This window comes from Paramormyrops kingsleyae, chromosome 5 (genome assembly GCF_048594095.1).
Source record: "Paramormyrops kingsleyae isolate MSU_618 chromosome 5, PKINGS_0.4, whole genome shotgun sequence".
Classification (NCBI taxonomy): domain Eukaryota; kingdom Metazoa; phylum Chordata; class Actinopteri; order Osteoglossiformes; family Mormyridae; genus Paramormyrops; species Paramormyrops kingsleyae.
The window spans coordinates 35,918,471-35,932,672 of record NC_132801.1 but is presented as its reverse complement, the minus strand read 5'-3'; the positions used below and the strand labels follow the sequence as shown (position 1 = coordinate 35,932,672).

At 37.1% G+C, this 14,202-nt stretch overlaps 1 protein-coding gene across 2 annotated transcripts in view; it reads right to left on the bottom strand.

Annotated features, from left to right (window-relative positions):
• Positions 1–14,202, bottom strand: part of LOC111851274 (proline-rich protein 12-like) — a 48,180-nt gene that overhangs the window by 22,960 nt on the left and 11,018 nt on the right. For both annotated transcript variants that reach the window (XM_023826023.2, XM_072712682.1), the window contains exons 2-3: positions 5,597–5,754; positions 1,389–1,550 (exon numbers count right to left, since the gene is read on the bottom strand). In XM_023826023.2, the coding sequence (XP_023681791.1) occupies positions 1,389–1,550; positions 5,597–5,754 (320 nt within the window). The remainder of the gene's footprint in view (positions 1–1,388; positions 1,551–5,596; positions 5,755–14,202) is intronic.

The following is a 14,202-nucleotide window of genomic DNA, read 5'->3' as shown; positions in this document are numbered from 1 at the left end:
ACCTAAAAATGTTTTTTTAGCATTTAAACACAAAATGAACCGGATAAAACAAGAAGAGCATATACTGTACTAAACACATCTAAGTACATTTATCAAAACAGTAATTTGTAAAGTAAGAAAATAAATGTATCCAAACGATGTGTCTGCGGTTTACCTGCCTTACCTGTAATTAAACCCTGTATTCCTCGATACCCTGACGTCTGCGCCTTTGTCTCCGTTCCGTCCCCGCTTATTATAATTAAATGTATTAATGGTTTATTATTAATATTAAATAATTAATAAGAAATCTATATTTTTAAATATATTTCATTATATAATCATAATTACTGTTACTGTCCATCATTGTCTAAATGTATTTTTACTGTCTAAATATATGTATTCAGCTAGTGTAAACATGAATGATGCTATCACAGCGAATGCGAGGCTGAGACTGAAGCTTTATTCTTTGTTTCCGCTGAGAGACATGCCACGTGACTCATTTCCCCACACGTACAAGTTATCTTAGGTCGGCGTTCACAGTTTGACTTCTGAGATTCAGATCGAGTTCTACGTCATTTTCTTTCGAACTAGTTGGTTCGACTTTTAAGAAATTCGAGTTCTAATGAGTTCGAGAACCGAGGTACCACTGTAGTTTTATACTGTTTAAGCACTACTTCTCATTTGTGGCTCATTAAATCGGTCGCACACACTATACCGTCCAACTTATCTGTGGACGTGTTGCTACGGAGTTTTATACGTAAAGCACCGCGCGTAATGTGTTATCAACTGATATTGCTAACAATGGTAATTAACTGGGCTAGAATTGGATTTCATGATTAGTCGGATTATTTGTCAGATTTACGGTAGTTCGGGCTAATTGTAAGTTAACGAAGATAAAGACCATATAAACTAAGGTACCTTGAATCCGACAAGTTGTCCGGCTAAGCAAAAAATCTTGCTTTTTGATATGGGTCCATGGTATTGCACTTCTGTGGCAGATGGAATGCATCCGACTCGTGTTCAAGATGTTCGATAAACATGTTAAGTACATATATATTCCCTTTTTTCTTGAGTTTGTTTGCTCATGCAAAATGAAATGCGATTAATATAGATTAACAATGAATATTTAATCGTGATTAATCGAAATTAATCCACAGCAACCCTGTGATTAATCTGATTTAAAAAATTTATCGTTTGACAGCACTAAATAATAATATTACTACTAATAATAGTACTATTATGGTTACTACTACCTCCTATTATAACAGCATCATTATTATTATTATTATTATTATTATTAGTAGTAGTAGTATTAAACATCTGCATCCCATATAAAATGTTTTTAATCAAGTACAAACATGGGTGCTGCACAGATGTTACTGCTTTCATACACACGGGACCTTACTCACCTGTCTGCCAGGATGGAGTGCGGAACTGAGAGAGGAGGGAGGAGGCGGATGGGGGTGGCTGTGGACCCCTGGACTCCAGAGCTGAAATTAGATTCATGACGGAGGCATCGGGGCCGGAGGGGCTGGCGTGGTGCAGGCCGGTGTCAAACAGCCCAGATAGACCTGGGAGGAGATCACAGAGATGGCCACCATGACCAACGATACAGCATTGCCATGCAAGGATGACTTAGAGGACATCATCTGAAAGAATATCAGTTTGGGCATTCACAGGAAAGAAATGCTGCCTCACTTTCAACTGATTTATTATAAAATAAGCATAATCCACAATTATTTCTGATCAGTACAGAAGGATATTTTTACAGGTTTGGTACTTTGCTCAGGGGTGCATGAGCAGCCCCTGGCAGGACCTGAATCTCCATATATTTAACCACAATGCTACCCATTGCCCAGCAAGAATAACCCTGTAGTGGCATGTCTTTAAGAATGTTACATACTAACACGACACTGATGAAGATTTCCAGTACTGAAACACCACCGAGTGTGTTTTCAAAGTTTTTTAAAGTCAATTATTGTAGATGGCCTGTGGGCTGAAACCTAAACTGCAGCAAATCAGACTGACACAGCAATCAGACTGCGACAGAATCAGACCTACTAATATTCATTAAGAATTAACGTAACAGATTATATACTGAATTTCAGGGGTGCAGTTTGCAATTGCAAGACCCACAGATTGCTGAGGGAATCTCTGATGTCCTTAATGCTGGTTTTATACTGATGTACCCAGCAGGAAAAAGGCATAGGCAGGCAAGGAAATGGGCTATTTAACAGTTTAATTCAAAATATATTAATTCTGTCACTGAGGATAAAAACTACCAAAGAACGCAAAACTATCAAATGTCTGATTGGTTCCTGAAGTGCCAACTAATCTCACATGTGAATCTAAAGTTTAGATTCACATGTGTAAGCCAAATTAACTGTACGTAACAGATACCTAGTTTTTCCTCAAACAGATTTTTTATTAACCAATAACTACTACTATACAGTCTACTGTATAGATATATAGGACATTCCAAATAAGGCCAAACATTTAATTTTGGATCATGAATTCTAAGCCTCACAGGACATTAATCTGCGGAAACAGAACTTGCGTATTTCAGGTGTTATTTCACAATACTTAGTAACACGATTCCATCTGGAGAACCTCAACACAGCACCGGACAACGCGTCCCTCAACCGTCCAGCACGCTACACCAAAATGGCCCCTGGAAGCCAAATTGCTGGCATATCTGCTTCCGGTACTGAGCTGTTCCCACCCCCTTGTGGTTTGTTTCAGGATAGGATAAGCAGGTTCTTTGTTGGCAAGCTGGCCCATTTATGGCTCGACTTAAACCTCCTAATGTCTATGGCAGCATCTGGGTCAGCCTCAGAGACAGGTCTGCCTGCAGACTGCCATTTCAGGCTCTTCATGTGTGAGCCTCAGAGACAGGTCTGCCTGCAGACTGCCATTTCAGGCTCTTCATGTGTGAGCCTCAGAGACAGGTCTGACTGCAGACTGACTGTGATTTCAGGCTCTCCTCACCGGTGTGAAACACACTTGAAGAATTCCACAAATTAAAAATTTTGTGGTTTTTACAATTAAAATTACAAAATCATCCAGACCTGTTCAGATTTGTCCTTCTACTGCTTTCTTTGATTATAAGAGAAAAATAAGCTCTTTTATTACCACCATAACCATCAAGACCACTATTAAGCTACACAGTTGTCTAGATTAATACTTTGGCTCATGTTTCATCTTGTTTTTCCCCCAGTATAAAAGCAGAGACAGACAGACAGTTCCTGTTCAAGCCAATAAGTCAAGGCCCACACCCTACTTCAATTGTATCATTCAGTGATGTCACCATTCTGAATCCATATTTTTTAGGCTAAAATTTATTATTATGTCTTGTTTTAACAGGATGTTTAATTTTATAAAAACAACTGGCATTGTAGACAATTGGACAAAGCAATGGTAGGCTTACTTTGCCTGTGCAATTCACAATAGCAATTTTTTTAAAAGTTAGCTAGACTCCCCCCAGTCAATTTTGCTAACTTAAGGTGTGACTACTTATGTAAATATAAGAATAAAGGTGAGAGCTGAGTACTGGTGGAGACGAAGTGAGGTACATGGTTTAGCGGCTTTTCTTGGAACCGACATGAAATCATTTCCAGACATGCCACAGTCGTATTGTAGACCATGACTAATTAAGCTAGCAATTACTGGTTTGTTTGGGAAATTTTAAATGTACATTACTGGATAAATCTACAAGTAAAATACTCAAAAAATTCAGCTATGAACATAAGCCAAATACCATGCTATCCTGCGCAAAAATATATCCCTGAAAAACACCACAACATTCTCGATAATGTGCCATTTGGAAGATTAGTTTGGGTTAACTATCAAATAAGGCGACCATTGTTGTTAGTTACAGGAAACATTGCTATTAAAAGGGCTACAAAAAAATTTATAAATCAGAGCTAGGGTGGTCCTTAGCTATGAGTCAAATTTTAAAATGCCAGTTTTTCATGCACTCACCCTTTTATCTTGTAATGCATTGTAAGAAATCATTCCTGGCAAAATCGTAGTTTTATTGATGTTTAGAGGTTGCCCAACAAGACCAAAGGCTGTAAATGTAAATAATAAAAAATATACAAAATTTCAGCCAAACTTTGCTGAAAACAAAATGGGTACAGCAACAGAGAATATTTTTTCACAAATAAGAACAGAACAAAAAGTGGAGTTTGTACTCAGCGATCGATGAATTGACACTATGGTCGAATATTCAATCTTGCTAAAGCCTAGTTTAGTCATCCACCCTCGGTAATGCTTATCAATCTTTCAGGTTATTCATTTGATTGTTAGCAAAAATGTGCTAAACATCTTTTTTGGCAGTTTAGCATCAAGGGTGCTCTCTACCACATTTTGTCATTTGGTCAATTTAGCTAAAAATCAAGAATGATAAAATCTGACCAAACAAAACACTATGTAAAGATTTGAAAATACATGAAATTGAAAGTTATGACATAAGAACAACGAGAGGTATTATTTTTTTATTTTAGCCATTCAAGATGCTTGGGCAACCTCTAAACATGCTTGAAAAAATCATCAAAAAATCCTGAAATCTTTTCTTAAGATAACAAAATTAGGGGGTGAGAACTAGCATTTTCAAATTTTCATTTTTAAGGACCACGCTAATCGACACACTTTACAGAATGAACCAATTTATTATAATTGGTACATTTTCAGATATAGTATTAGCTATACCTGTACAGTACCAGTCAAATATCTAGACAGATCGGTCTTTAATGCTTTTGTCTCTATGTTAGCTATATTATTCACTTTAAAGATTAACTTTGAGGAAATTAAGTAATACATATCAAATATTGCAACAACTAAAAGAAGTGTTCAACATTTCAAAATTATCTTCAAAATAGCTCCTTTTGGTTTCTATGACAGCATTGTGCACTCTTGCCATTCTTTCAACCAGCTTCCTGATGTAGCCACCTGGAATGCTTCTCAAACAGTCCTGAAGAAGTTTCCACAAGTTCTAGGCACAAGTCAGCTACCTTGATCTTATTTGTTGATCAAACTTTTCCAAAACCAGCTCTATAGGGTTTAGGCAGGGGGATTGTAGGGGTCAGGTTATCTGTCACAGCACTCCACCTCTTTCCTTGTTCACAAGATAATACTCAATACATAACCTCGAGGTTTGCTTAGGGTCGTTATCTTATTGAAAAACAAACAATTTTCTCCAGGGGTACCCAGACTTTTGACTGGTACTATAGTTGTATTTGTGTTCAAATGAACAAAATATTAGATAACTATTCCCAAATTTAAGAACAAGATATGTCATTTTCTTTATGTGTGATGAGATAATATTACATTTAAATCCCATAACACACTGTAGAACGACACTAAACTGCTATGTGAAACTGAAATGTACATTTATGGAGCGAAGCACTAGAAGCACTGCATTTTCACAGGCCTTACACTGAAAACGCAAACATATTTCACATATCCAATTGACAAGAGAATAATATCTGTTACAAAAGAATGCAAGTTCGACAGAATCTGTACACGCAAGTTGTAGTTTGTAGTTACATTCTTAAGACAGACAGACAGACAGACAGACACATGCACAGGACGCAACACAAAGGATGCCATCACATACCCAAGCTGCGCCCCGCTGCCCCCCAGGCTCCGCCCTGCCCAGAACTAGCAGGATGATGGTTGGTTGCATAGCCCTGCAGGGGGTGGGGCGTTGCATACGCTTGACGATGGAGGAGCTCCGAATCTGGGTGGGATGATCTGGAGCTCCCGTAAACCAGACTGAAAGGGAAAAGGACTCATCTGTTATAGCAAAAACTGAACATACAATCTGCATTTTATGTTTACAAAAGAACACAGCAAGCCATTTCTGGGTTTCTAAACATGCAAATTTACATTTCACATTACACACAAAATCGCCACTGCAGGGCCACCTCCTCCTATAAATGTAATGACCGATGACATAGCGTCACTACGCAAGTTACATAGTTACGCTGGCTGAGAATGAGCATGAACACGGCCCTCTATAAATGTCTGTTTTATAGGCAAGGCACTAACAGCACAGTCACTACAACAGAAGCAAATACCAGCACTCAAAAATGCTCTTCGGCAAACTGTGACGCCAAAAACGAATGCACTATTCTAACCAGCACATTAAACAGGTACTGTAAAGAAATTAAAGTGAAAGACATATGAGCATTCCTGCTAGATTTTTACCAACTAAAATCTAACTGCAAATAATTTTTCCATTGATGGAGACAACTGCAGCAAAGTCCTATAACTTTAAAAGGTAAATATGAGTTACTTTAAGACAAAATTGCTTCACTCATATGGAACATGAAGCAGGATGTTTATTTAATTTAAATTCTAATCACCTGCTTTGAGCCTGATATGGGATTATTTGCAATGTAAACATAAAACTATCTGAACACGTCTGACATTATTTTAGTATTAGTACAGTACATAATTACGGCATCTGTGTGGTCACTCTAATTGGCTTATATTATACTTGTGGGATAGGCTCATAGATCCCACCCCCAACTCCAACCCTCTGTTGGATAAGTGGTTAACAGTTGTATGGATGGATAGATAGATATTGTCTTCTTTATCATCTTATATCCTACTTACAACATTTAATTGTTTAAAATTAATTAATTCTACTTCAAATCATTGCAATTATTTAATTTGAATTATTTTGCAATTAATCTTGTTTTTATTTGCACATGCAAATGCCTGTACACTCACATGCGGACACACACACAAACAGAGGAAATTCCCTCACTGGCACTGTAAAGCACTGCATTGTTGTCTGGAAGATTAATTACCTTTCACACCCATTTCATAATACAAAATAAATAAATAAATAAATAAATAACTTTGAATAGTCAAGGAAAATACTGTAAATCAATTTCCCAAACAGTATGTAACAGGTTCATTTATATAGACATATAAAAAACTATTAATGGCCTCATTAATTCACTAAATCAACCTAGGACAGATAGAGGGTGTTTACTTAACACACAAAAGATGTTGTCAAGCAGCTCTGGCCATTTTTATTTTTTACATGTAATATTCTTTAGAGCAGTATTACTTCATCTACAATTATATATCATCCAAGCCCATTTCTGTCCCCAGAACTCCTCAACACTGCCCATTTGCTTAATTAAAAAACACATTTTTTATATAGGAGTATTAGATATTTTACATTATTTATGGTGCAGATAAATGTGTTTAAACTGCATACATTTAAACAAACAGCAGTTGACTTCATAAGCAAATATACAGAGAGATAAAGAAAAATATGAATCAGCAGAGGAATAAAAGCTGAAAGCTTGGAACTAAACACACACACAAACCAGAAAGCCATAGAAAAATACATGTAGCAGCCCCCCCCCCCCCCACCCCACAAATACAAAAACGGTTGACCAGGGTGGAGGCACCTCATCCCTCAGCTCAAGCCACTTCAGAAGCGAACCTGAAGCCCTCCTTTCTGCTAGCGGCAGCAGACACAGGCTGGGCGAGAGAGTTACAGCCAACCAGGAAGCTGAATGCCAAGAAGTCTTTCTAGAAAACTCTACAGTTGCTTTGACTGACAAAAAAGTTACATTTAAAAAAAATCATTAAAACCAAAAAGGGGTAACCAAGACAAAGCCAAACAACTGATTTCAATGGCAGATAAAATCCTAAGTGCAGGCACGAAATTTTCAATTGTGTATAATTGTAAATAACATTATAAACAAGCATAATTAAAAAGAAATTTTATATTTAATACAAAATAATACAATAATTTTATTATTTTCCCTCGAAACTGACAAGCTACATCTTGAAATACCCAATGTGGTTTAATAAAGCTCAAGATAGCAAAATGCTGTTAAACTGTACCAGCATTACAGCAGAATGTCTGAAATCCACAAAACAGAATTAACACAAGAGTACAGCTAATCACAGAAACTGGAAACCAATGCATTTTCTGCTATAAATGTCAAATAACTATTCATTCAGAAGCTATTCCATTTTCCACATCAAAAACATAAAACAAACCATGATTTCAATACGAATATGAAGAGAAAATATTCAGGCTACACTAGGTCTCCATGATGTGCAAAGTTAATACAGAATGCCAGCTTATTTAATCATTTATGTCTCAGAATTCAATTGTTCAAAGTTAATGAGAATTTGAGTAACTACTAACTACTAACCTTCCTCTCCTACTACAGACATTAATGGTACATAATGACAAGTTACTTGGCTTTAATTTATTCTAAGTAAATGTTTAACTCATAGTTTTGCTTTATAAAATGATATGCTTTGAAACATTTGGTAACTAGTCTGTTTTGATTTTGGCATTAGAAAACACATCTCTGTTACTATTTTAAGAATTTTTTTTTATTTATGTACTCGGCAAATCAGTGATTTTACCTCAAAGTCAAAACCTGCCCCATAAATTCCCAATTGTCTTTTCTGAATATTTACCATATCCAAATACTTACTTTGAGCTTTTACATGCTTTATTGCATTTATTGTAAAAACAAAACAATTTAAAATTCCTACTACAAAAGGGGAAACACAAGACAGTTTCATATTGCAGTCAAATTTTGTTCAGTTGTCACCAAAAAATACTGAGCAATACAAAAACTCCAATTATCTCTGTTCTCTTCCTCAATACAGAATCCTTTACCTGTTGATGCCGATACGCTGATAACTTTCTTTTAGATAACTTTTCTTTTAGCACTATGTGTAATCAGAATATCGGGACTTCATAATCTTGGATATTTTTATTAAGCAATTTAAAATACCCTTTATAACTTGACTATTATGGTCCTGCAAAAACTTTGCCATGGTTCCATATCAAAATACTGCAGAGCTGCACTGGTGCTTCTGGAGGCAACGGTGTTAATTTTGGCAGCATTTTTTAATTTAGTCTTAGTCTTTTGACAAAAACGCAAACTAGTTTTAGTTTATTTTAGTCATCTGTTTCTTATTTTTAGTTAATGAAAATTTTAGGATATTTAGGTCAACTAAACGTACCTTAGATTTAATTGATTAAATCTACAGTAATTGCACTCAATGAAACCAACAGGTTTAGTCATATAGTCTAATACATCATATAGTCTAATACATCATTTTCACATTTCTTTGAAAATTTCTCTTCATTGTCTGTGTACACACAGAGACTGGTCTGCCTCTGTCCTTTGATTCCTGAAAGAAAGCCCTGTAAAGCTGTTATCGCATGGCAATAGGTTTGAACATACGGTCTTTAAGGACACAGATCAGAGTCCTGCACGGGTCCACTTTTGGAGACCCGCACCCGCACAGTACAGCACCACACCCGCCCGTGCACCCGTGATTATTTCAAAGTTAAATCTGCATCCGCCCGGGCCCGTTAACATTCAGCCTGTTACCCGCCCTTACCCGTGATAAATTACACACAATTATTTTTTCTATGCACCTCTCAACGTGACAAGCGCTAGGCCTAAATGAATTTTGACACAGATCTATCTGTTGTAAATTTGTAATATGAAACACTGCACTAATCCTAAAATGGCTTTATATGAACTTTATTCATCATTAAATAAAAAAATAAAAAATTAGTCTCATACGAAAGTCTTGCATATAATGCATCCTGATTCACATAAAACACCAGAACACAGAATTAAACAAAAAATTCAAGTGTGCTCTCCCAGAATCGTAAACAACTGTCAGACGAGTGTAAACCAACTGGTGATTTTTTAATCTTGCTGATGAAATTCGCCGAGAGTAGGGGCACGCTGCCAGTTTTACCAAACATCCACTGTTATTGACAGCTTTTCAAAATAACATGGTATACCATATTAAAGTAATGATGCTTAGCACAGACACAACAGCACAAGAGTTAACAGACAGTCTTTACAGACAGAACCACTTGGTTTCTACCCGTCAGGTGGATACATGGTTTACGGGCTTGAAGGTAGTTAATCAACATTATCCAGACATATCCAGCTACGATAAACATTTTGCTACTTCTGATTAGATCAGTTTCAGATGGTCTCTTCGTGATATTTTAGTCTTGTTTTTACTCATTGAGGAAGTTTTCATCAACTAACTTAACAGTACACTAGGTAGCATGACAACCTTTTTAGAACACGATTACATTATACTCTTCCTGGTGTTATATTCTCCTGGGACGCAACCTCAGTTCTTATCAGTATACATACAGGCTTACTTGCATGCATAGTAATGACTGTATTAATGTTATTGCAATAGGACCTGAAGACCCAGATTGACTGAAGAGACAATGCTACTCAAATCATACTTGACACTCCTGAAAATGGAGAGAAGCTGTCTCACCAACCCTGGAGTAACCAAATCATGTGTGATTAAAATAGATTTTTTAGCAAATTAAATATTTATCCAATTCTACAGAGAAAAGGACTGGTGCATTTTAACATTAGATTTTTGGGATAAATTGGATTAATGCCTATACATCTATCACAACAAAAAGCAGACAAAAGGGCTGTACCTTTATGCAGCTTAGTACATAATGACATCATCCATTAACCCTCTACAACTGTGCAAAAAACGTGTTCAGAAAAATACTAAGCAATGTCAAACACTGTCAAACTGATCCAGTAACTTATCTTCAACACACTACTGTTTAACAAAGAATTATGTTGACAACAGCATGATTACGGTGCCAATATAAGCCGAAGGACTTAATGTGTTTTATAAAATGAAATTCTGTGATTTCAAATTTTTATGTTGACTCTGCAAATTTACCAGAGCTTGTTTCATTAGTGGGGACAAAATCATGCCAATTTTCATCTTAGAATATTGCCTTTTCTGAAAGGTTACCAAAGACTCCAATACTTGTTTTAATCTACCCTGCTGAAATAAAGGCAAAGACAGCAGGGTGGCTCACACCTTCGGGGTTGTGGGTTTGAATCACGCCATGTGTCGCTCAGTTTCCTCCCATCCTCCAAAATAATGCAGTTTGGCTAACTGGCATCTCTAGATTGCCAATAAGGCATGTGTGTATGTGCCATGCAATGGACTGGCATCCCATCCAGGCTATACCCCAGCCTTGTGCCCTGTGTCACCTATCGTAGGCTTCAGGCCCCCCATGATCCAGAGCATGAGAAGTGGTTTGATGGATGAATTAATGAAATCTAGCACATATTTATTTGATCTTTTCAGAGCACATCAAATTCATGGATAATGCACAAGCACAACAACATGCCATTTAGTAAGAAAATTTGGCTTAAAAGTTTGAACCCAAATATGATGAAGCATTTCATAACTGTAAGACAGAAACAACACAGAATCATTGACTGAAATTACAGAATCCTAAACGTCTTCATTGTTGTCTCTTGGGTACCTAGTCTCACATCAACGGTTCCCAGCAAAAACGCTGCTATTAGCAACACTTTCTCTGACACTAATAAGTAATGGTTATTTAATGCAGGTGTAACGTAAAACACCTCAGTCATATTAGCCATCTATTATACTAATTAGTGAGCATGTGAAATGCACAGTTACTATTAGATAACCTACATTGCAGGACAGTGTTATGTCACAGTCACATATCTTATTATATGGTTAAGCATATTATACATGTATACATACAGTGGTACCTTGGTTTACGAGCATAATTCGTTCCGGAAACATGCCTGTAATCCAAAGCACTCATATATCAAAGCGAATTTAATGGAAATAATGGACACTCATATGATCCGTTCCACAACTCAAAAATATTCATATAAAAATTATTAATACAAAATATAAAGTGAAAATACATAAAACAAATTAACCTGCGCTTTACCTTTGAAAAGAATCGTGGATGGTGTGAGGGAGACGAGAGAGGAGAAGAGGAGGGTTATTTTGTAGGACAACTTTCACTATAATTAATGGAATCACTGCTATCTGTTGGCTCACTGGAATCTTTTTCTGTTTGTGCGACTTTAACAAGGAACCCATCCAATGACAGCCTCTTTTGCCTCCTTTTCGATTTCGCAAAAATGTGGACATTGCATTGTCGTTAATCAGATTCATCGCTCGCACTGCTACGCCTTTATTCAGGTAGTGCTTTTCTACAAAATTTTGACTATACGAGTGAGGCATGCAGACAGACAGAGCATGGGAGACGATTACCCACAATTCCGCAGCATGAGAAAGTGAATAACCATTGGTTCAGTTGTGATGACGTGCGCTCGGCGTCAAAACAAGAAGCGCACGCATGCGCTTCCTGTTTTGAAGCCGAGCGCACGTAAAAACAAGAAAAACAAGGAGCGCATGTGTGCCATATGATTTTTGATGATACTTGGCGCTTGTAAACCAGGACTTGCTCGGTTTCCAAGTTTGTTTCAATTTGTTAAAAAAATCTTTGCTCGTCTTGCGGAACACTCCTAAACCGCGTTACTCGTAATCCGAGGTTCCACTGTATATCCAAATCATAGACCATAGGATGCACAAAAGGAGTCTCTCTTGCACAGTAAAGAGTTCAGTCGTTTTTTAGGCTGAACCTAAGTGGGCAGCAGTATTCAAGTTTGAGGGTTCAAATCCCACTTCTGCTCTATTTTGTGTGGAGGTTTCCTTCCGCAGTCCAAAGACAAGGCTAACTGGAATCTCTATAATTGTCCATTGTGTGTTTGGGAATGTGTACTTCTGTCCTATCCTGTCTGGGATAGGCTCCAGTCCCCTCTGTGACCCTGTTCAAGGTAAGCGGTCAGAAGATGGATGGATATTGGTAAGCCTGCAAAAGCAAAATTTTAAAACCTGTTTTGCCTTTCATAGATTCAATAAAGCATAAATCTAACCAGGAAAGGAAAAAATGCATGACTTCTCTAACTCGATGACCTTCAATGATAAAAAGACTTTCTGCCAAACAAAATCTGGCAGCAATTTACATAGCTAGCATCCAGATCTTTGTGAACTGCCACTTCTCTCCAAACTGTATAATTATGAACAGCAGAAAGCCATTCACAGACACAGGATTCCTCACAAATGGTGTGTTCAAAATATTATCCACGTTATATATGACTGCGGATTATAGGAAAAAATGTATGCAAGGTCACATCTATAACACTGTCTAGTATACAAACTCACAAACAGCAGGCAAATGGCTACATACGTGTACTGCTATCAGCAAAAGTTGAAGACAGTTGACTAACTGAAGATATAGTAAAATTCCTTATCATAAAAACCTGTTGACTGTTATTTCTTAGAGTATAAGCAGGGATTAATATAACTGGTACACAAGTGAAAGTGATACGTGTGGCAATCAATTAATGTAACAGCGCAAATATGTACATATTTTATGTGCACTTGCGCCAATATGACAAGACATTACAGTGCATTTTAACCTCTATATCGCGAATGAAGTACAAATTAGAATTTAGTGATTAACCGACATTGTTGACACACCACAGCACACAGTGCACAACAACGAAATGTGTTCTCTGCATTTAACCCGTATGTGACAATGTGACATAGCAGGGGGCAGCTAATTCAGCACCCGGGGAGCAGTGCTTAGGGGCGGTACGTTGCTCAGGGTACCTCAGTGGTGCATTGCTGGTCGGGGAATCGAACAACACAACATCGAAGTGTGCTTCCCAAACCATTAAGCCACCACTGCCTATAAAGGTGAAATGCACAATTTCTTGTCATATCGGCGCAAATGCACATAAAATACATCTGCATTCACGCTGGTACAACAATCGATTGCAACACGTATCCCTTTTAAAGGTGAATGCATACTTGCGTACCAGTTATGTCAATCTCTGAGTATAAGCCAATCAGAATAAAGATGGCACCAGTACCTTTTAGCTGTATAATGTTTGTGTGATGTGTTAATTGCAATATGTAACAATGAAGGCAGCAACTGTTAAATAAAGACAGATGAGTAGATGAAACTGATTTAAATAAGTCATTTGAAAAATGTGAGGTAAGATTTGAAGCAGCTTTGTTATTTTAATATTTTGACTAAACAAAACTGTGGGGGGTGCTCTCTGGTTAGTGGGTGTGGAGTAATGTTTACACCAAGTTGCCTATACATAAAAACAGAACCACGGATGGTTATACAAAAACGTATCCAATGTTGTGGCATCTAGCAATGCTTATTAGGCCAAGGAATTGTTCTCTATTTGTGTTCCTGGAGAACTGTACCATGAGCATTAAACTGTTTTAGGCACCTGAGGATTATTGATGTTACATCATAAGGTACAGGGTAAAAATGAAAAAGGGGTAATTAGTAAC